The sequence below is a fragment of the Megalobrama amblycephala genome, linkage group LG3, assembly GCF_018812025.1.
Source record: "Megalobrama amblycephala isolate DHTTF-2021 linkage group LG3, ASM1881202v1, whole genome shotgun sequence".
NCBI classification, from domain to species: Eukaryota; Metazoa; Chordata; class Actinopteri; order Cypriniformes; family Xenocyprididae; genus Megalobrama; species Megalobrama amblycephala.
The window spans coordinates 60434521-60459569 of record NC_063046.1 but is presented as its reverse complement, the minus strand read 5'-3'; the positions used below and the strand labels follow the sequence as shown (position 1 = coordinate 60459569).

General features: G+C 37.4%; 1 protein-coding gene across 4 annotated transcripts in view; it reads left to right on the top strand.

Moving 5' to 3' along the window:
- The window catches only part of acsf3 (acyl-CoA synthetase family member 3), a 74316-nt gene extending 55345 nt beyond the window's left edge, over positions 1-18971 (top strand). For 3 of the 4 annotated variants that reach the window (XM_048186375.1, XM_048186378.1, XM_048186377.1), the window contains exons 8-10: positions 12485-12634; positions 12712-12823; positions 18508-18971. In XM_048186375.1, the coding sequence (XP_048042332.1) occupies positions 12485-12634; positions 12712-12823; positions 18508-18634 (389 nt within the window). In that variant the 3' untranslated portion in view covers positions 18635-18971. The remainder of the gene's footprint in view (positions 1-12484; positions 12635-12711; positions 12824-18507) is intronic. The other variant, XM_048186379.1, reaches the window with a different exon arrangement.
- The last annotated feature ends 6078 nt before the right edge of the window (positions 18972-25049 follow it).

The window sequence follows — 25049 nt, the reverse complement described above, 5'->3', positions numbered from 1 at the left end:
ATGCAATTCTGACTTTATATCATGCAATTCTGACTTTATAATTTGCAATTCAGACTTTATATCATGTAATTCTGACTTTATAATTTGCAATTCAGACTTTATATCATGCAATTCTGACTGTAAATCATGCAATTCTGACTTTATCATTTGCAATTCTGACTTTATCATTTGCAATTCTGACTTTATCATTTGCAATTCTGACTTTATATCATGCAATTCTGACTTTATAACATGCAATTCTGACTTTATATCATGCAATTCTGACTTTATATCTTGCAATTCTGACTTTATAATTTGCAATTCTGACTTTATATCATGCAATTCAGACTTTATATCATGCAATTCTGACTTTATAACATGCAATTCTGACTTTATAACATGCAATTCTGACTTTATATCATGCAATTCTGACTGTAAATCATGCAATTCTGACTTTATCATTTGCAATTCTGACTTTATAACATGCAATTCTGACTTTATAATTTGCAATTCTGACTTTATATCATGCAATTCTGACTTTATAACATGCAATTCTGACTTTATAATTTGCAATTCTGACTTTATATCATGCAATTCTGACTTTATAATTTGCAATTCTGACTTTATCATTTGCAATTCTGACTTTATAACATGCAATTCTGACTTTATATCATGCAATTCTGACTTTATAATTTGCAATTCTGACTTTATAATTTGCAATTCTGACTTTATATCATGCAATTCTGACTTTATATCATGCAATTCTGACTTTATATCTTGCAATTCTGACTTTATAATTTGCAATTCTGACTTTATATCATGCAATTCTGACTTTATATCATGCAATTCTGACTTTATATCATGCAATTCTGACTTTATAATTTGCAATTCTGACTTTATAACATGCAATTCTGACTTTATATCATGCAATTCTGACTTTATAATTTGCAATTCTGACTTTATATCATGCAATTCTGACTTTATATCATGCAATTCTGACTTTATATCATGCAATTCTGACTTTATAATTTGCAATTCTGACTTTATATCATGCAATTCTGACTTTATAATTTGCAATTCAGACTTTATATCATGCAATTCTGACTGTAAATCATGCAATTCTGACTTTATCATTTGCAATTCAGACTTTATATCATGCAATTCTGACTTTATAATTTGCAATTCAGACTTTATATCATGCAATTCTGACTTTATAACATGCAATTCTGACTTTATAACATGCAATTCTGACTTTATAACATGCAATTCAGACTTTATAATTTGCAATTCAGACTTTATATCATGCAATTCTGACTGTAAATCATGCAATTCTGACTTTATCATTTGCAATTCTGACTTTATCATTTGCAATTCTGACTTTATATCATGCAATTCTGACTTTATAATTTGCAATTCAGACTTTATATCATGTAATTCTGACTTTATAATTTGCAATTCAGACTTTATATCATGCAATTCTGACTGTAAATCATGCAATTCTGACTTTATCATTTGCAATTCAGACTTTATCATTTGCAATTCTGACTTTATCATTTGCAATTCTGACTTTATATCATGCAATTCTGACTTTATAACATGCAATTCTGACTTTATAATTTGCAATTCTGACTTTATATCATGCAATTCTGACTTTATATCATGCAATTCTGACTTTATAATTTGCAATTCTGACTTTATATCATGCAATTCTGACTTTATATCTTGCAATTCTGACTTTATAATTTGCAATTCTGACTTTATATCATGCAATTCAGACTTTATATCATGCAATTCTGACTTTATAACATGCAATTCTGACTTTATAACATGCAATTCTGACTTTATATCATGCAATTCTGACTGTAAATCATGCAATTCTGACTTTATCATTTGCAATTCTGACTTTATAACATGCAATTCTGACTTTATAATTTGCAATTCTGACTTTATATCATGCAATTCTGACTTTATAACATGCAATTCTGACTTTATAATTTGCAATTCTGACTTTATATCATGCAATTCTGACTTTATAATTTGCAATTCTGACTTTATCATTTGCAATTCTGACTTTATAATTTGCAATTCTGACTTTATAATTTGCAATTCTGACTTTATATCATGCAATTCTGACTTTATATCATGCAATTCTGACTTTATATCTTGCAATTCTGACTTTATAATTTGCAATTCTGACTTTATATCATGCAATTCTGACTTTATATCATGCAATTCTGACTTTATATCACGCAATTCTGACTTTATATCTCGCAATTCTGACTTTATAATTTGCAATTCTGACTTTATAACATGCAATTCTGACTTTATATCTCGCAATTCTGACTTTATAATTTGCAATTCTGACTTTATAACATGCAATTCTGACTTTATATCATGCAATTCTGACTTTATAATTTGCAATTCTGACTTTATATCATGCAATTCTGACTTTATATCATGCAATTCTGACTTTATATCATGCAATTCTGACTTTATAATTTGCAATTCTGACTTTATATCATGCAATTCTGACTTTATAATTTGCAATTCTGACTTTATAATTTGCAATTCTGACTTTATATCATGCAATTCTGACTTTATATCATGCAATTCTGACTTTATATCATGCAATTCTGACTTTATAATTTGCAATTCTGACTTTATATCATGCAATTCTGACTTTATAATTTGCAATTCTGACTTTATATCATGCAATTCTGACTTTATATCATGCAATTCTGACTTTATATCATGCAATTCTGACTTTATATCATGCAATTCTGACTTTATAATTTGCAATTCTGACTTTATATCATGCAATTCTGACTTTATAATTTGCAATTCTGACTTTATATCATGCAATTCTGACTTTATATCTTGCAATTCTGACTTTATATCATGCAATTCTGACTTTATATCATGCAATTCTGACTTTATATCATGCAATTCTGACTTTATAATGTGCAATTCTGACTTTATAACTCGCAACTGCAACTTTATCTCACGCAATTCTGGCTTTATGATGCAATGCTGTGGGGAAAAAGAGAAATGTGAGATAAAAAGTCGCAATTACCTTTTTTATTTTTTATTCAGTGGTGGAAACAAGCTTTCATTGTAGGCTTTATAGTGTTAAAGTGTTTTTTTTTTTTTTTTCATTATTTCTCTTTTAAATTTCTCAGTTCTCAGAGGCTCAGTTCAAGAGTCACAAACCCAGTCGACATTCAATATCTTAAAGCAGTGTGTTTGTAAGGAAGAGTCTATGTTCCTCACCTCAGTTTTGCTTTCATGGCTGTCAGGGAATATAGAGTCATTCGCACATGTTCAGGAGGAGCAGTGGAGCTCACAGCTTGTCAGAGCGCTGTGTTTGTTCACTGATGTGTAAGTGTGCTGGACGTGAAACATGGCCTCTGTCACACTGCCCTTTCCAGAGCTGTCAACCCCCCTTCAGCCTCTCGTGCAAGCATATGTGTGTATGGTGTGTGTGTGTGTGTGTTGTATTTGTTTACACCCTGAGCTCCCAGCAAAACAGCCTATTTATGTTTGTTTAAGTGTTGACATGTGCAAGGAGCTTTCTACGGAAGCTTGTTTCCACCACAAAATAAAACCATTTAAAAGATAATCTCGCAATTCTGACTTTACCCTGTTTTTTCTCACAATTCTGAAGAGATATAAACATGCAATTCTGACTTTATAACGCGCAATTGTTTTTATATCACACGATTCGGACTTTATAACAATCAATTGCGAGTTTATATCTCGCAATTTTGATTTTATTACTCGCAAATGCGCATTTATATCACGTAATTCTGAATTTATAACACGCAATTGCAAGTTTATATTATGTAATTCGGACTTTATAATGCAATTGCGAGTTCATATCACTTAATTCTGACTTTAAAAGACGCAATTGTGAGTTTATATCTCACAATTCTGACTTTATAACTCACAAATGTGCATTTATATCACTTAATTCTGACTTTATATCATGTAATTACGAGTTTATATCACACAATTCGGACTTTATAACACAATTGTGAGTTTATATCTCACAATTCTGACCTTATAACTCGCAAATGCGCGTTTATATCACTTAATTCTGACTTTACACACAATTTCTGACACAATTTAGACTTTATAACACAAGTGTGAGGTTATATCATGTAATTCTGAGAAAAAAAGTCAGAATTCTGAGATAAAAAGCCTTTTTTACTTTTTATTCAGTGGCAGAAACAAGCTTCCATAGCTTTCAGAGATGTGTTTGTTGGCTTTTTGTGTGCCTGCAAAAACTACATCTTGTGTCGTGTTAAATCAAATATTTACACAAATCTAAACCAAACACACGTTAAAGCAATGCTCTTTTGTCACCAAACCTCAGCTCACCATCTGAATTGACACTGTATGTGGAAATAGTGTGAAGGATGACTTCACTTTAAATGCACGAGTCGTCTTTGGGATGCTTTCTCCTCATTGCATCATGTGTTCGTGCTTGTTTAGCATGCAACATGGCTGTGTTCACTTAAACACCTCAGCCAGAGAGTGAGGAAAAAAACCAACTCGTGCAATAAAGCTTCTTATCATTTTAATTAGGAAAGCTGCTGGGCCGTAGCGCTTCTGCAGTGACTCCAGTAGACTGATGCCTTCGCTGCCACTGCGTTTATGCAGCGGTTCATATTAGTGTTCGCACAATTACTCATTTTACTATTCGCCCAGAAAAGTTGTCATGTAGTTGCCGGGTCATTGTTTACTTCATGTCAGTGACTCACAACATGCATCTGAGGTCTTTGCCGTTCAACGTTGTTTACAAGGTTTTGTTTTCTTCAAAGCAATATGAAGTACTGTTGTACTGTAATTCTGTACTGCCCAGTGCAATACTGCAGAAATGGAAACCAAACAATGTTGTTTATCGTTTGACGTTTAGGACAAAAACTCTTTTTTTGTGGAAGAGGTAGCTTTCAGCTGTTGTTGTTTATTCATATCCACATCAACACCATCCTTCTTTTGCAAAGAAAACCCCTGACATGAGGATTTAATACTTTCTGTGACCTTTGATCCCTCCCCAGGGGCATTACGGATTCTTAAAGAGGATGAAAACCTCTGTAAATTCTCTCCCCTCACACACCAACAGCTTATCTATCCCCATGTCAAACATGTTCCTGGTTCATTTCCATGAGAAGGAAGCTGTGCCGCTGTGACCAAATTACACCTTGCGTTTGCGGATGGGGTTATTTTAAAGAGGGACGGGGCGAGTGTAAATACACTCTTACTGCTGTTAACACCCAGCCACTTTTCCCCACCGCCCCCATCCCTCGCTCTCTCTCTCTCTCCCTGTCTCCTTCCACCCACCCGCTTCTCCTTCACCTCACCCCAGCCTATCACTGTGGAGCAGTGGTCTGTGAAGAAATTCCCAATATCTAAATTTACACACTGTATCAATCTTGTTTAATAGACTGGAAAGCTTATTGCTCCAGTGCTGGGCGGCAAGAGAGGGCAGCGCTGATAAATTGCGCCGTCCCTGCGACAGCCGCCCATGATGTATAATGAAATATTTATGATTTATCCCAGCTAATAAACTGAAATGAAGAGCCTGATGTATGGGAACAGATGGGCCCTCTATTGATGCCGTGCTCCTCGCTGGAGATGGAGAGAGAGAGGGGTGAGGGAGAGAGTCAAAGAGGAAAAAAAGATGAAATGCTGTACGTTTTAGAGCTTTATTGAGAATTACAGAAAAGGCGGTTGTTTTATATGTGCACTTTGTATACAAAAATCTTTATGTTGTGCCAACTGATACATATTGCACTTATACTCACACCTATCAGCATGCAAAAGTTTTCAGTTATGGATGCCACTGTAGAAATGCGCTATTCACATCAGCCATGATTCATTTATTCCTGTTGGAGATGCCACCATATCGGTATCGGCCAAAATTTTCATATCGGTGCATCCCTAATTCCTTTTATAACATTAGTCTATTTATTTATTTATTTTCAGTTATGGATACCACTGTAGAAATGCGCTATTCACATCAGCCATGATTTATTTATTCCTTTTAGAGATGCACGATATATCGGCTGCCATATCGGTATCGGCCGATATATGTTCACTTTTAACGTTATCGTTATCAGCCCAATAAGAAAATATGGCCGATTATCAAAGACAATAAATAATGGATTATTTCTTTCAGCTGAGACACTTCAGATGCGCACTGTTCACCATGATGGCTTGAATTGCTTGAAATATGATTGGAGTCATTTCAAAAAGGAAAATACAGTTAAGTTCAACATGTGTCTGTCATATAGGCTACATAAAATTATAATGAGAATATTATAATTGTGTGTTTTGGACATGGCTTTTAATGGTGAGACTTTTGTTTTTGTAATCAGGCTCTCAAAAATTATATAAAAATTTGGATTTAGATTTATCAGCCAATATATCGGTTATCGGCTTTTAAATATTATCGGTTATCGGTATCGGCCAAAATTTTCATAACAGCGGTATGTATTTCTGAGGTTAAAGGATTAGTTCACTTTCAAATAAAATTTTTCTGATAATTTACTCACCCTCATGTCATCCAAGATGTTCATGTCTTTCTTTCTTCGGGCAAAAAGAAATGAAGGTTTTTGGTGAAAACATTCCAGGATTATTCTCCTTATAGTGGACTTCAATGGACTCCAAACGGGACTCAGTGCAGCTTCAAAGAGCTTTACACGATACCAGATGAGGAATAAGGGTCTTATCTAGTCATTTTCTAAAAAAATACAAATGTAGAAATGTAAAGTCCCAGACACACCAAACCAACCAAAGTTGCACTTCAATGCACCACAAAGACTACAGCCACTAGCATGTATATTCGGCACCTATGTGGGGAAATAACACACCAGCAGGTGACAGTAGTCAGTATTCGTCATTCAAACACACCAAACTTGCTCGAGCTCGTCGTTTGCTTGTGTTCATCACTTCCCTTGTTCTTCTTGTGCACTGGTTTGCTGGTAGTCGATCAAAGCGATCTCTCTCACCAGCAGACTCCGCCATTGCAACATGCTCAATTGGCCGAAAAGCAACTAGTGCAGAACGCACAGCAAAAACGAAGCTGACAGACACTCAGCGACGGCCTTAACTTTCAAAGTGAGATTTGAACTCCCACTGCCTATTTTAGCACCTCAGTGTAATGAGTTGAAGCAATTATGAATGAAACTAGACATTTCTAGATGAAATGTATGTGGTATTTACCTGTGCAAAACTCACTATGTTGCCAAGGTGTTGCTATGAGATTTATAGGAGATGGTTTTTAAGAGGTAACTTACTAGAAAAGGGTCAAATGTCTCTGTGTTTTCTAGATATGCCCCTAGATTTTAATCTTAAAGGGTTAGTTCACCCAAAAATGAAAATTCTGCCATATTTACTCACCCTCATGTCGTTCCACACCCGCAGGACTTTCGTTCATCTTCAGAACACAAAAAAAGATTTTTTTTTTAATGACGTGAGTGCAAAAAAACATAATTTACCACTTTATTTACAAAATATTAATCCACAACGAGCGTTCACGCAACAACTGCTGGAGATTAATATTTTGATTGTGCAAACAAAGCACTCGTGTCACTTCATAAGGTTGAGGTTAAACCACTGGAGTCACATGCATTACTAAAATGATGTCTTTACTACCTTTCTAGGGCTTGAAAGAGGTAGTTCTGAAGGCTGTCAATGAAGGGACAGAAATCTTACAAATTTCATTAAAAAGGTCTTCATTTGTGTTCTGAAGATGAACGAAAGTCTTACGGGTTTGAAACGACATGAGGGTGAGTAATTAAAGGGTTAGTTCACCCAAAAATGAAAATAATGTCATTAATTACTCACCCTCATGTTGTTCCACACCTGTGAGGCCTTTAACAGACAAATTAAGATATTTTTGATGAAATCCGATGGCTCAGTGAGGCCTGAGCAATGACATTTCCTCTCTCAAGATCCATTATTGTACTAAAAACATATTTAAATCAGTTCATGTGAGTACAGTGGTTCAATATTAATATTATAAAGCGACGAGAATATTTTTGGTGCACCAAAAAAACAAAATAACGACTTTTATAGTGATGGCCGATTTCAAAACACTGCTTCAGGAAGCTTCAGAGCACAAATGAATCAGCGTATCGAATCAGCGGTTCGGAATGCCAAAGTCACGTGATTTTAGCAGTTTGGTGGTTTGACACGCGATCCGAATCATGATTCGACACAAAAGATTCATAACGCTCCGAATCTTCCTGAAGCAGTGTTTTGAAATCGCCCATCACTATAAAAGTCATTATTTTGTTTTTTTGGCGCACCAAAAATATTCTCGTGGCTTTGTAATATTAATATTGAACCACTGTACTCACATGAACTGATTTAAATATGTTTTTAGTACATTAATGGATCTTGAGAGAGGAAATGTCATTGCTCAGGCCTCACTGAGCCATCGGATTTCATCAAAAATATCTTAATTTGTGTTCTGAAGATGAACAAAAGTCTTACGGGTTTGGATGACATTAGGATGAGTAATTAATGACAGAATTTTCATTTTTAGTTGAACTAACCCTTTAATATTAATCATGATTTTTCCTCTAGGAAGGGAATGGAAGCATTGCAGCAATAAAGAATGGAAGCTAATTAGAGTTTTTAGGTGCTGATGTATCGACTGACCATGTGGACGTGATTCCCATCTCACTCATCAATTGTCTTTCATCTCCCACCAGTCACAGCTTATGTCCAGTTGCCCCTGCCCTGCCAACTTAACCTCCCCTCTCTCACACACACACACACACACACACACACTATAACCCATGACATATCGTCCTTAACCTTCACACAGCTCACACACATGCTCTCTCGTTTCTCAACTCCCCTTCACCACAGCTGGGGCTTAGCACTCAATAATGATCCACGCTGGACATCCAACACCTTTGCCCAATGTTCTTTCCTCCTTTTCTTTCACACTCAGTCACTCACCTGCTATGACCTATTTCCTGTCAGCTTCATGGTCCTGCTCCAGCTGAGCCCCAACACTCGATGAGTAGTCTCTTTGTCTTCGGTCTGTTAAAGAGATTGGAAGACTGTCTGGCTAGTGATGGCTTGTACTTTTCAGACTCAGATTGAAATCTTTGGCCTCTCATCAAGGTGTGTGTTAAACTGGAGGATAACACCTTGTCCTAACCAGGCATGTCATGATAAAGCGAAAAAGCTGAATTTTCCCTCTTGATCTGAGATTCACAACTGCGACAAGCCATGCACAACTTTGTCGGTTGCTTGGTTTAATTTCCCCTAATAGTATGCAAAAAGAAATATGGCAAATTAGTCTGAATATGCGGTATTCATAAAACAATTGGTTCAGCTGTGATTTTGTAGTGTGCATCTGATGGACACTTTTCTCTCTCATGAGGCTACGGGAGAGTATGGACTCTGTTGTGATGGCCACACCATTAAAGGGATAGTTCTCCCAAAAATGAAAATTATGATTTACTCACCCTCAAGCCATCCTACATGTATATGACTATCTTCTTTCAGACAAACACAATCAGAGTTATATTAAAAAATATCCTGGCTCTTCCAAGCTTTATAATGGGAGTGAATGGTGCTCCTGATTTTGAAGTCCAAAAAAGTCCATCCATCCATCATAAAGGTAATCCATATGACTCCAGTGGGTTAATAAAGGCCTTCTGAAGTGAAGTGATGGGTTTTGTTAGAAAAATATCCATATTTAAAACTTTATAAACTAAAATAACTAGCATCCGTCAGACAGCCTACGCAAATCGAGTTATGGCAAAAGAGTAACCCCTGACCCAATGCATGACATACTGACGAAGCACGGAGGAGAGAGCAAAACAAAACACCGGTCACGAATTAGAATTTAAAACGAGAATTTTTAAAAAGAAATGTCTGAGGATCAGTGTTAATTTCATTGATGAATAATTTTCGTCATAATTTTCGTCAGCTACATTTGAAGAGTTTGGTTCCAAAACGCGATAAACGCCATTTTCAAAAAATTGAGTTTCCGCCAAAATCAGTATTGTATCTGGTCGGTATTGAAAAGACATTTATTAATTTTGCGCAAAATGCGATATCCGTCGTGTTATTCTGTCATGTTTTCTCCCTTTCTTTCCAAAACGTGACAAACGGCAGTCTCCTTTTTCTGCAGAACGCGATATATTTGCTCTCAACCAATCACAGCGCACCATTCCACGCACTGTAAACATTAAAGGCTTTTTTAAAAGTAAAAAAGTAAAAAAATACCAATGTACTCGGCAAATGTGTTTATTTAACCGTGCGGTGGCGCCAGATACTCTTTAATCGGTAATGACAAATAATTCATAACATTAACATTAAGATGTCCATTTTGGGAGCGACGGCTGAATGTATTTTTAGTCAAATGCCCGAATATAAGATAAATATTGGTGAAGTTTAGACTCTGTCATATATGTGAATCAACTTACTTTGTTGTGTATTTTCAATTTGAAAAATAACTTTTATATTGATGGAATTAATTGCATTTTGAAAAACAAAAGTGTCATGGATTTATTGCATTTTGGGAAAAAAAATAATACGTTTTTATAATAAACCTTTTAAAATCAAAATGTAGATTTGAATTTTTAATGTTTTTATATCCAAAAGATGCTATGTGAAAGTTTGAAACAGAAAATAGTGGTTTTCATCTTGCCACTTTCTTGGTAAAGAAAACACATATTTACTCAAAATAATCAAAATGGAGTTATTGCGTTTTGGAACCAAACTTTTCATTTTTTCACGGACGAAAACGAGACGATGACTAAATAAAAATGCATTTTGAATGACTGAAGCTATGACTAAAATCCACTCTAATTTTCGTCAACAAATAAAAACGAGACGAAAATGATAGAGAGGGACGATTTGGGAAGATATCCGGTCAGGACTGCTGTCCTGTGTGGAAGATGCGCACATTTGAAGTGTAACGCGCTGATCTAACTGCGGGAAACGCGGCGCTGCTGCGCCCTCTACAGGCTCGCCCAGCAGCAATTCAGACTGCTTCACATTAATGAAAAGCGCACATTTATGCCAAGCGATTGCTTACAAGCTAATTATGACAATGTTTACTACGCAATGTTTATATGGTAATATGTTTTAGACGGTTGTAAGAACACATATTTTATTATCCCTCACCTGAACTTAAATGAGCAGCTGCAACTACAGTACAGACCGCAGACATTTCAGAACAAGAGTATTTCGGGATGGTTTATTATTATTATTTATTATTATTGTTCATTTAATTTCTGTATAGTAAACTACTGTATCTACTGTCACAGGAAGGAAAGACTAAGAACATTATTCAATATATTTTACAAGTATAAGAGTTATTATAGTTAACTAAACCTAAATCCATAAAAAAATCTTCATTACTTGAAATAAACATTAACTGAAATAAAAAATAAATACATAAAAAATGTAAACTTATTTTATTTCTTCTAGTTTCCAAGCGTTAGCTTAACCTGATGTACTAAAATAACTAAAACAGAAATAAAAAACTATATAGACATTGAAAAGCAAAACCTGAATTGAAATGACAAGTACTGAATTGAGCTCTCTTTCGTGTCTCTTTGCACTTGAACAGTCAAAAACTGTCCGCTTTGGCGAGTAAAGTACAGTTGGTTGTCTTAAGTGAACATAAGTTTGGAGAATATCAGATGCATATCAGTGTATTGCATCTGCGTATTGTTAGAGAAATGCTTACTTAATGCATTACAATTTAACTAAATGACATTTTAGTCGACTGTAGATTTAGTCGACTAAAACTAAAACAATTTTCGATGACTAAAACTATTTTAATCAAAAGACTATAAAACTAAATCAAAATTTGCTGTCAAAATGAACACTGCTGAGGATTTTGATATAAGAGCAGAGGAGCTTGAGTTTGTTGTTTTGCCGTAACTCGACTTGCATAGACCGTCTGCCGGAAGTTAGTTATTATAGTTTATAAACTTTTAAAGCACCCTTCTGAAACCTGAAATGACAAACGGGACACCATACGGTCTTGTGGACTTAACAGACATGAGCAATCCACAAGACAGCAAGTGCACATGAAGTTTGCCATTTCGGGCAGGGCCTTCAGCTTCACATATCTGTACATCAAACATCAAATAAGTTTGGATTGGCTTTGATTTTGTCTATTTGTAGCACCATTTCGCTTTCAATTAGGAAACCTGATGCCGGAAACTTGCACCTGTTTTGCACTGTTGGCTGTGCTGATGGCTGTAGTGTGTTTGCGTGTTATGGGGTGGTAATTAAGCAGTCTCCAGCTGAGCAGCTCTGTGCAATTGGTTTTTAAGATTGCAAGCAGAAGATCTTGAGCCTGACTACAGGCTATTATTAAAGCTCAGAAGAGGACAACTTACAGCAACCACACAAACACAACCTTCATAGTCTTATTACTGCCTCCTTCCACAGCTGTAGTGGGAGGATGTAGACTATACAGTCGCTTTCACGGACAGACCTCCATTAAACTGTGTAGTGGTTGCTCTTTCAGGTGACACCGCTCTCTACAGAGATGGCGTGTACTGGATCTTGGGCCGCACTTCAGTGGACATCATCAAGAGCGGAGGATACAAGATCAGTGCGCTAGATGTGGAGAGACATCTGCTAGCCCACCCGGATATCACAGGTACATGCACATTCATGCGACATACACATGCACTTATGGACTGCATATGCACTGTCTACACACCTTCTTTTCTTTAGATGTGGCTGTTATTGGTGCTCCGGATGCCGTCTGGGGTCAGAAGGTCACTGCAGTTGTGCAGCTGAGGAAGGGGACGACCATGAGTCTGTCACAGCTGAAGGCCTGGGCCAGGTAACTCACCGCCTCACTGAGCCAGACTATCAGCATACAGTTTGATCCACATTGCAATTTATTCTGGCCAAGAAGCACCCACTAAGGGGCTGTTCACACAGAACACATTCTTGCATTTAAAAACGTGAGACATACTGAGAAAGAGTAAAAAAGCAGAACAGAATGATGTAATATAAGTCTCTGGTGTCTCCAGAATGTGTCTGTGAAGTTTCAGCTCAAAATCCCCCACAGATCATTTATTATAGCTTGTCAAATTTGCCCCTATTTGGGTGTGAGCAAAAACATGCCGTTTTTGTGTGTGTCCCTTTAAATGCAAATGAGCTGCTGCTCCCGCCCCCCTTTCCAGAAGAGGGCGGAGCTTTAACAGCTCAACAACAACAAAGCTGGAGAATCTCACGCAGCCAAAATGACGAAAGTGTTCAGCCTTACATTGTTCAAACCGGAGTCGACACTGATGGAGAGACTCAGGAAGAAGTTACAGCTTACTAGGAGTTGATTCAACTCATCGACTAGCATGTGCCATCTTCTGTTTGTGCTAGCATAAAGTAATAGAGCGTATGGAGGCTAAGGGAAAGCACACGGAAAGTGGAGCTGCCTGAACTGAAAAAACACATTGCATTACTTAAAAATCCTTACATTTTCTTCATCTGCAGCTTTGCCTCGCTTGCGAAAACAAAATGGCGGTGCTGTTGGTGGAAATGTGCGATAAGGCGATATAAGGCGATCTTATTATAATATTACCGCCCCTTAATCTGCACGTCTTACATCACCAGGGGAGCGAAATCTGAGCGTCTTGTTTTTTCACATGCTTACAGAGAAAGGCTTGCCAAAACAAAGTTACTGTGTTGTCCTTTTTTCACGTTGGGTTGGTAGATGCACTGGCGACCTGATTATAGCACTTAAACACGGAAAAAATCAGATTTTCATATGTCCCCTTGAAAGGTACTTTAAAAAAATAAATAATAATTGCTGAAATATGAGTTAATAATTCAAAGTATCCAGAAATTATACATTTCTCCTCTCATATGTTGATATGTATTTGTAACTTCATATATAGTTGCTGTAAACACACATTTGCAATACATGCCCCGCACCCCCGTTTCGCCTGATTGGTAAAAATTTTGAATTGGGGGACGCATAACACTTAGGGTACGTATACACAACAACAATATGCTAAAAACTGAAAAGTTTTTCCTTTGTACAAACGCCAACCTTGTCAAAACGATCCCTGCGAAAATGACTAAAAACGCTGTATTCTGCTGCCAGGCCAGTAGGTGGCGATGTCACTTTGTAAAGAAAAACTACACGCCTATAGACTGACGTCAACGTTTTCACAAATTCGTGTTTTTGTAGTTTACACAGAGATAACATCACTTTCAAAAACGTGCACTTTAGAAAAACGTTTTCAAAAGTTTGCGTTTTCAGGCCCCCAAAATGGCATTGTCTTGTAAATTAATGGCCAAAATGCATAAAAGTTTTCCGTTTTTAGTTGAAAGCGGTGTTGTGTAAACGACCCCTTAGCTTAGCTCATGAATATTAATAAAGTGACTACCCCAGTAGTCCTAACTGATAGGCTAAAAGGCAAAATTTATTAAATCGATGGTAGGATTACCATTTATCGCAGGTGCATTTGAGAAATGACACTTCTTGTCATTTTTGCATGTACACTAGTATGCATTAGACATGCGTTGGATGTGCTGTCTCAAACTGTACATCTACTGTATCTCTTACAGCTCCCCTAGAGGTCAGAATGTGATATGACAAGACAAGAATTTTCTAGTGTCAATCACCATCTAGCAAGACACTCTTGAACTCGCTCAGAAAAAATAGGCAGGTGATGAAATGTTGCTGAAATGCACCGGCAGCCTCGTTGCGAGTAGTTTATTGTGGAGCACAGCGATGTGTTTGGAAGTGTTTTTTGGGCTTGCGTCAGCGTGCGTGTAGTAGCGTGTTGAGTCAGACGTCGAGATGGACTCCCTCGGGACACGCGTCAGACTCGAGAGGATTTTTAAAAGCCTCTGTATAAATAATAATACACACACATTCATGGAGGAGAACTCATTTTGCAGCATGCTGCAAGAACAGATGTGTGTTTGGTGGCAGAAGAGGCGGAGAAAGAAAACCGGCGATGGTGAGAAGACAGAAACGGCGTCTGACAGGCTCTGTCTTAGCAGTGCCTGTTTATTTTATTCCTCATTCTCTCTTTTTAAATGTCACTTTTGTTGCAGAAATGTAGCATTTTTGCCTGAACGCCAGTTCTGTCAGAAGACACATGTCCCTTTTCAGGAAGTAGCTCAGGGCTTTTTCTTTCTCTGTGTGTGTGTGAGCTCCATATGGTGTGGGGGTGTTCGCTGCTGGTGCAATGCTGCGTGTGTTTTTCGCGGCGGCCCTTCTGACCTGTCCCAGCCCCTCCAGCAAAGCCCAGCAAAGAGCAACATGCGCAGAGCGAGAGAGAGATGCTCACTCCCCAGTGCGTAACTCCAGCTGTCATCCCGTATAATCGTCACTCTATATATGTCATAAGGCGTAGAAAGACAGGATATGATGAGCTGAAAGTGACACAAACAGTGAACACAGACACACACGCAAAGAGAAGGAGGTTACAGTAAAGAATAGAGTATTTGGGAGTGAGAAGGGTCATTCGTAATCTGCAGGGGAGAGAAAGCATTAACAGAGAGACACCTTGCTGGAAGCGACTTGTATAAAAGAAAACAGAATAAAAAAATCTTTTCGCACTCTCAAAAAAAACGTAAGCTGATAAAGACGGCTCCAGGCCGGTAGACAACCACAAGAGTCGGGCAAGAATGCAAAACATTTAATTAGCTCAGCGCTCCACTCTGCCTTTTAGTGTTTGTCTTTATTTCACGCTGATTTCATTGTTTGTGGAATTAATCGAATTCCATGTATCTCGCAGCGTTTAATACAACAGAAGTTCCAGCAAAGAGGACGACGGCTGCGTTAAAAGATATGCAAAAGTTTTTTTTTTAATGTATTTATGTGTGTATTTCACTTGTGACGTTTCACATCTGCACAAAGTCATTAGAGTCTTTGCTTTGCCTGAAGACATTTTCACCACATGTTCCATTTAAAACACGCAGCATTAAATTATGACACATCTTTATTTTCTTCCACATCCAGAGATGAATTTTGCAAAGCTAAAAATCTTTTTTAAAGATTTTGTTTTTTGCCATCTGCGACAAAATTCTTTGTAAGGAACCCTTTAACCCTTAAATGCATGGATGGCTCGCCAATCATTATTACATATTGGGGTCTTTAGCGACCCGGATCTATATCTAACACTGCCGCCATATTAAAAACCCTCCTGATATTTTAATAACAATTACATAAAGCAAATAAAGCATATTTCGTTACCTTTTGGAACTTGGAAGGGTTCAATTTGAGCAGATTTTTTTTTTACCATCATCGGAGCTCATTTCAAAGTACATTCAGCATCTGGCTCATATTCGCCATCTCAAACTCATTTTCAACGTCTTCAAAATCAATATTTTGGTCGCTGACAGCTTCTTCACCAGATCTACTATCAGTGGCGTTAATATTTGATTGCGTACAGCAAATAGTTTTCGTTTGTTTTATGCCTGTAGTAATTATGAGTGAAACATCAAGTCATCCTTGTGTATCAGACATCGCCACCTTGAGGTATAAAGATGAATTGAGTCACCAGAGTTTCAATTGCTGCGCAGAAAAAAAAACTATTTACACAAGGGGCCTTATTTTAATGATCTAAGCACATGGTTTGAAGAACATGGCGCAGGTGCACTTAGGGCGCGTCTGAAGTTGCCTCAAAATAGCAACACGCCAACAACGCATCTGAACACACCTTATTTTCAGATGGGCGCAAGTGCATTTGCTATTTAAACAACGTGGGCACTGGACGTGAAAATGATAACTGCGTCGGGCTGAAACTAGCAAAAAACACTTGTGTCGCGCCTGGCGTCGCATTTCGCCGGGTGTATGATAGGGCCCTATTACATACACCGGGTCAATAGAGACCCTATACATTTTTTACAAAAAATAGGAAAACAGGCATTCTTTTTTAATCGTATTATTTTTATTTTATATTATCTTTTTATGTTGAGGAATCCTAAGAAGGCTGATGTCTAACTTTAAAAAATGAATGAGGTGGATGGGAGTGAATGACGAAACCTTCTTAACTCTACGTCGTTCTTAAATTATACCTTAAGATGTACCTTAACGTTAATACGTGTTTCCCGAAATGTTCTTAGTATACCTTCTGTAAGTCATACTTTCGTAAGCTTGATCTCGACCACTCTTAACTATTCCTTATCACTGTTGACAGTCAATACAAATATAATTCTGAAGCTGTAATACACCCAGTGTTCGATTAGGATTACAGCAAAGAATAAACTGCAAAGATTCACTGCTAAATTCAAATGTGCTTTAGCGCTGATCCAGATCGAGGCAGATGCGTGTTTTTAACCTCATCAGGTTTATTTTAGGCTTCAGACATTTAAATACACATTTGAATTAAGTAGGCTACTGCATAAAAACGACATTTGTAGTTTGTTCAAATCAAATTCCATACACCGATGTCTACGGAAGCTGCAACAATAACCCTTTCAATTATATAATTTGACGAAGTGTTTTATTCATATCAGATACACATTGTGTATGAAACAATAAAGTTTCCTCTATTCTTCTCCCAGTTCACCGGCCATATACTTTTATGTATTTCAGGGAAGATTTCGTAAATCCGACCGTTTAGAATTGCCGTGCAAACTCATCACGCGACAAAACACATTCACTTCCACATATTTTACAATCTGAATATATCATAAAATTCATGATATAGTTAACAAGTTTGTGAATATTTTGAATAAAAAATTAAAAAACGATATAAATGCGATACCTACATGTCTGTCAGCTGCATGACGCGTCTCCAAGGAATTAAAACTTTCTTCTAAAATAACGCTCGCCTTAAACTCACGCTGATGGTGGCTCAGCGCCCCCAGAATATAGATAAATAACAATTTAGATTTAGTTTGCAATTTGAATTACTTTTATAACATCCCGTGAGTCCTGATAAATGCAATTTCTACTTCTGAAGTACTTTTTTTTTATAAAGAACCCTGATTTCTCACATAACGCAGTGAAGCAGCCCCTGTATAGAGTGAATTATCGATTCTCGAGCCATCGATATCAACCAATTCAGCACCGCCACCTTGGACAGCACCTGGTAACGTCGCACTTAAGAAGAAGAAGAAGGAACATGCCTAGAAACGGTATATCTTCAGTTAAGGTCTACCTTTAGAGTCTTTGTAGCGCGATAAGAGACAACGTTATTGGGAAATCCAGCCCAGAAGGATATGTTAGCAGCTTAGATATGCAGCCTTCGAATTGGGAAACACCCAAGGTGACAAGATCATCGATCGTCAAATAATTGATTCATTATTTCAAACATCGACTTTGCAATTAATTTTAGCTTCTGACGAGATTCAAATTCCTGTTTGACTTATTATTCTTGTAGTGCGCCTCCTATACAACATCGAAGTCTTAGCTAGGACGTATATCACACCATCTGCCGTGGGCTGTATTACCCAAGATCTCATTGGGGACAATCTAACAAAGAACAATTGTGAAAGGACAGCAGAAATACATGATTTCTTTATTTCAGGAAGTTCTTCTCTTTTGGTTTCCCCTCTCAGAGAGCACATGGCTTCATACACCATTCCCGCAGGGCTGATCCTGGTGGAAAACATGCCCAGAAACCAGATGGGCAAGGTGAATAAGAAGGACCTTCTACGCCAGTTTTTCCCCACTCAATCTGACTGAACCACGTCTGATCCGAGAGATGGGAGTCATTACCACAGACTGGAAAACTGTGTCCGGATCAGATCTTTGAAATGAAAAGAGAATGTGAAGTCCCCTCACTGGACAGTAGAGGGCAGCGTGAATGATTAGACTTAGCCATAATGTAAAGTACTGTATTGTTTTTAATATACTTGATTTTGTGGTGCTTTATGTTGCACGGAATAGAATGGAATTTTAGAAAATGTGTGTTTTAAATTAAGATGGTGGTAATAAACTACTGTCTGTCTATTTAAAAAGAAGAAATTAAATATATTTTGTAATGAAATTTTGAAATAAACTAATTTATTTTGATCAGTGATGTTGTTTTCATGTGTTTGCATGCATGTGTGTGTGTGTGTGCAGCTGTGTGTACACAGGTGTGCGGTCAGGCCTAAAGGCGGTGTGGGCTTGTGGGGAAGGAAGTGATTACGGCACAGATGTGTCCTCGCTTCTCTCGTCCCCTCTATTTCACTGATAGTAAATCTACAGATAAGGCCATTGTATTGGTTTGTGAGAGAACAAGTGTAGTGGTTTCTTGACCAATCGCAGTTAGGAGTCCCTTACTGTGTTATCCCATGAGTCTTCCATGTATTTCAGTGCCATATACATTTGGAACGCGCAGATGCAATGTTTTTTTATTGCGGGATTTGTGATGTCACATGGGCAAATAAATTTGCATACGCCTGCCTCCAGAGCATCAACGAATAGTTATACATCATGGCACCATAGGCCCCGCCCACTGATGTGAGCGTCGCGTCAAAAGCAAACAGAAGTCATTATAATCACTGATGCTGTCTACACTGATACAGGTGAGTTTAGTTTCTGAAGCCATTATAATCACTTTGACGCGTCCAGCTTAAACAGATTGTTTGCATCTCTGTACTGCAAGTGGATAGTTTATTTTAATGCTAGCAGCTGCATCACAAACCCTAAGTAAATGATTTCATAAGTTAGATTTCTGTAAATGATGCTTTTATATGGATAATCAAAACACTTACTCAAGTGCAATAGCGAGTGGCCGTTGATGACGTTAGCCAATCATAACAGTGGGCGTTTACTGACAATTCTTAAAGGAGCCACGCCTTAAAACGGGTCATTTCAGACAAAGGGTCAGAATAAAGATAAAAAATAATCGTTTTTCCACATTACACATATTTAGGATAGCAAAATAAACAGGGATTTTCATCTTGTTGATGCCAAATCCTACTGTATTTTGCTATTCATACTCATGTCACTTTGGTGGTAGAAAAATTAGTCAGATTCTGACACAGACGGGTTCAGTGAGACGCCCTCATCCTCAAAAACATAAAACAATATTATGTAAGTTTGTTCCAATCACAAGTGGCACGAAACCTTCGAAATTCACAAGACATTCCCTTGTGAAAAAAGAATGAATAATATACTTTATAATTATCTAATTAAGTGTGACATGCATGTAATGTTTCCAAAGTTATTTGTATGAAAATGCGTTATAGTTCATATTAAAAGCAATTAGTTGAACTTAAGAGTGCTTTTTGTCCAACTTAAGTATATCTTTATATGTAATTTTATAATTACTTCTATTGTCTTTAAAATATGGATAGTGTTGAATGTACTGACAAGTAATAATATATATAAAAATTAAAATATAGTGTCATTTCTATTCAAACTTGTGTATTTCAGTTTTGTAATTACACATTTGTCATGATGAAGTTGCAATTTAGTACATTTAAAATATCTTTTGAGTAACACACCAGTTAAATTATGTACTTTAGTATGTTAGTCAACACATTAAAATAAGTGTTTAAAGCACAAGAAAAGATTATTAAATCAATGATTCACAATTGTCTTTTTAAAAGTGCACTTGTCATGAAAATGTAAGAAATGACTTGCATTATAAGAAATGTATCATCACTATAACTTTCTTTAATATATTATCTGCAAGTAGAGTTTTTTAAAAACTAAAAATGCTTTTAAGATTGAAATTAGAAGTGCACATAGTCAAGTCAAGTCACCTTTATTTATATAGCGCTTTTTACAATGCAGATTGTGTCAAAGCAGCTTTACATTGATAACTGGTACATAATTTGGCTGCACAGCAGCTCTTAAATAATAGTGTCAATGCAGGCAGATCAAAGCACTGTTGAATAAATGTCAAGAATACTATTGAATATCAAGTGTCCCCAACTAAGCAAGCCAAAGGCGACATAGGATACAAGTAAGCGCACTGATTTTTCACAGTGGTTTAGAAACCAAAAATTCAGCATGTTTCTTGTAAAAACAATTTGCATATTGTTAATATTTATAAATTTGAATCTTTGCAATTTCCAATATTTAATCTTTCCAGTCTTCAACCGGTTTAAAGCTACTGCGACTCGCTGGGCAGCTTCCTCCTGTTTCCGTCTCCTTCTGAGTGTTTGTGACTTTGGAAGTTTCTGTGTATAAATTAACTTACAGTGCAGCAGTCGCCCTGTAATAAATCACCACAATTACTCAGCGCGTCAGCATCAGCAGCACTGAGCTCACAACACGGCTGAAGCGTCCAGAGAGAAAGACTGACAGAGACACTGACGGCTGGGCTCTGGAAATACAAGTCGGCCCCACCAGCACAGAGAGGGGATTCGAGAAGAAACGGAGGTAAAATAGATGTTGAATGCAACCAAGCGGGAAAAAGAGAGAAGGAAAGAGCACCCGCTCCATCCCTCCTCCGCCTGCAGTCACCAGAGAGCTGATTAAGAGAGCAGCTCGATCGATCTCTGGCCTGGCTGAGAAGGATGGATGTGCCGGGTGGGTTGCAGTGGCACTGTTGGATGGGCCGCGAGACGTGCTGACAGGAGACTATAAAGGTGGCACGGCAAACCCAAGAAAAGAGGAACAATTGGATGCGGTGACAGCACTGATGAGAGCGGGCTTGTGAAGATTGTTTTTGTGTATTTGCGCGGTGGGGGCGGTTGCTCCCCAAGGCTCTAGAATGATAAAATGTCTGCAGCTCCAGTCAGACATACTAGAGTGCACAAACACACACACACTTACAAATACCCTAGCTTGCATGGATGTCCACTGAAGCGTGTTGTAGTGGGCTGTCTGCAGATGGATGCTTATTGGGCCCCTGGGCCCTGCGGGGGCCACGAGAGACAAGCCGAGAGACTGGACTCTACTTGGTTACTATTGAGCTTATTTTATTACCAGCTTTCACATACAATGAGCAAAGAAATAAACGCTCGAGAACCACAACCAGGATTCAAATAATGGAGGGGTCTTTTAAAGTACACACAGAAATTACCAGTAAATTTCGCAAATAATTACAGCAAGAAACATTTTGAAGTAGAAAGACTGATTGTCTTGTAAAATATACAAGCTAAACATTTAGTTTGGGCTCATGTTTACTTCATTTTCCACTTTCTGCTTTTGTCTTGCCAACAATCTCCTGCCAATTTGAAACTATTTTATGTATTATTATACTATTTTGTAACATATGTCAAGTCATGTCGAAGAGATCATATTTACGAGTTGAGCGCACATGAAAGGCACCACAAAGTCGTAAGCACGAGTGGGAAGCTCTGGATTTTCTTTAAGCCCTGATGTTTACGAGTTGGACGCGTGTCAGTGAGAAACATGGCAGAATATCACAATATTTATAGGTATTTAACAGTGACATTGTCAGGCTTTTTTATTTACAACAAAATAATCTAATTGCCTGCACAAAATGCATTGTAATATAACAATATAATAAGTTTACAGTAGCTTTATAAATTCATTAAAAACATTAAAAAGCAGAACACACCTGATGCAAATTCTTTGTTCTTTATTTTCTGGAAGTGGAGATTAAAACCCTTGTTGTATTTTTGTGTAGTTTGTTAAGGGAAGGTATGCTGCCATCTTGCTCCGATATGTGACTTGAACGCACTTTAGTCAATATGACTAGTTAAATGCGAGCAGGACTTGAACACACCATTTTCCCGTGAGATCAGGTTGGTTTTGCTCACAGTTGAGCATGTAAGACTTTCAAAGTATCCACTGTATTTGTAACTAGGCTTCTGGTGACATTTGCTGTCATAAAACATTAGCCTTACAGTGTTTTTTGAGTAAAGAAAATGCTCTACGTATTCAAAGAAACAATTCTTTATTTACATTTGCATTGCAAACAAGCAGAGACGCTCAAAACCGCGAGTGCCAAGGAGGGGCGGAGTTATGATGTTTGACTGACAGTTTGAGGATCCAATGGAGTTATGAGATTTCATCACAAGCTCTTTTTAAAGGTGCCCTAGAACGTTTTTTTAAAAGATGTAATATAAGTCTAAGGTGTCCCCTGAATGTGTCTGTGAAGTTTCAGCTCAAAATACCCCATAGATTTTTTGCCTATTTTGGGGCATAATTAGAAATGAGCCAATTCAGGCCGCGGCCCCTTTAAATCTCGTGCTCCACGCCCACGGAGCTCGCGCTTGCCTTAAACAACATAGAAAAAGTTCAAACAGCTAATATAACCCTCAAAATGGATCTTTACAAAGTGTTCGTCATGCAGCATGTCTAATCGCATAAGTACAGTGTTTATTTTGATGTTTACATTTGATTCTGAATGAGTTTGATGGTGCTCCGTGGCTAAAGCTAACATTACACACTGTTGGAGAGATTTATAAAGAATGAAGTTGTGTTTATGAATTATACAGACTGCAAGTGTTTAATAATGAAAATAGCGACGGCTCTTGTCTCTGTGAATACAGTAAGAAACGATGGTAACTTTAACCACATTTAACAGTACATTAGCAACATGCTAACAAAATATTTAGAAAGACAATTTACAAATATCCTACAATCATGATATCATGGATCATGTCAGTTATTATTGCTCCATCTGCCATTTTTCGCTGTTGTTCTTGATTGCTTACCTAGTCTGATGATTCAGCTGTGCACAGATACAGATGTTAATACTGGCTGCCCTTGTGTAATGCCTTTCATAATGTTGGAAACGTGGGCTGGCATATGCAAATATTGGGGCGTACACCCCGACTGTTACGTAACAGTCGGTGTTATGTTGAGATTCGCCTGTTCTTCTGAGGTCTTTTAAACAAATGAGATTTATATAAGAAGGAGGAAACAACGGAGTTTGAGACTCACTGTATGTCATTTCCATGTACTGAACTCTTGTTATTCAACTATGCCAAGATAAATTCAATTTTTCATTCGAGGGCACCTTTAATATTTTCCATTGCTTAAATATTTGCAAAACCCACGGACAGACTACAGGGTGACCAATAGTAGTGATTTATGGGGGAAAGAAAGGATAAAAGTGACAAAACATGGGGATACAACTGCCCGACAGCAACAATATTATACATTTTATTAATTTATGAAGTAATTGTCTTACAGAGTTTTAGCATTAGATTGATAAAAATACTAATGATGTCACTCCTGAAACTTCACAGTGTGGCCAATGAGAGGCTGCTTGGAGTCACATTATTTTTTAAATTGTGGTCTGGCATTTCCCCAGTTCCACCCTGTACCTCCCAGCATTTCATTAATATGATAATGACTAATTTCAAATGGTTTTTAATGAACTTTTCTGCACTGCGCTGTCGATGCACTCATGGTGCATTTAGCAACTTTGAATGAGCCAGATTCTGACCAGAGTCGGGTCATTTTTAATTTAATGTAAAGTACATATTTATTGATTATGATGTGGGAAGATTTGGTGCCCCAACAGCTTCAGTTGATGTCCTTCTCTATTGGAAAATGTCTTATTATAGCTATAATATAACATATTCCCTGTTCTTATGTGGCAGAGGTCATAACATCACCAGAGAGAAGGTCCAGTTATGACATTCTGAATAAACATTACATGGTCAAAAAAACAAACAAACATATGCACAGATGAATTGTTCATAATATTTAGAATTTTCATTTCATGCCGACTTTAAAGAGACCCAAACTCAGTCCGAGGCCTTTAATGCAGTAGTGATTGTGCGTTTGGTTTTATTAATGATCTGACACTCCAGCTCAACATTTTTGGAAACGGCAAGATGAACACTGAATTATCATGTCCGAGCACTCATAATTTGGCGTACTCAACAATAGATATGGACAAGGTCATGGGAGAATAAATAACAGGCAGACGGGCTAAAGATCTATCATCCTGGACAACTATGGGCAGCGCGGAGCTCGCCGGCTGACAGGATCATTAATAAAACCGCTGGGATTGGGATCGATCGCTTTGATGGATGATCAGACTCATAGATACTATAAAACACCTGGCCGTCATTCAAGGCAGGCTGCCAATCCACACGTCTCTTACCAGAGATACTGTATTAACAAAGAGCTGTAAATACTGCCAGAAAAGGTATGATCCTGAGCCTAACTGTAAAACCTCAACATTAACTACCCCTAAAACCAGAGCGACATGATAGCTTAACCCAAATCCTAA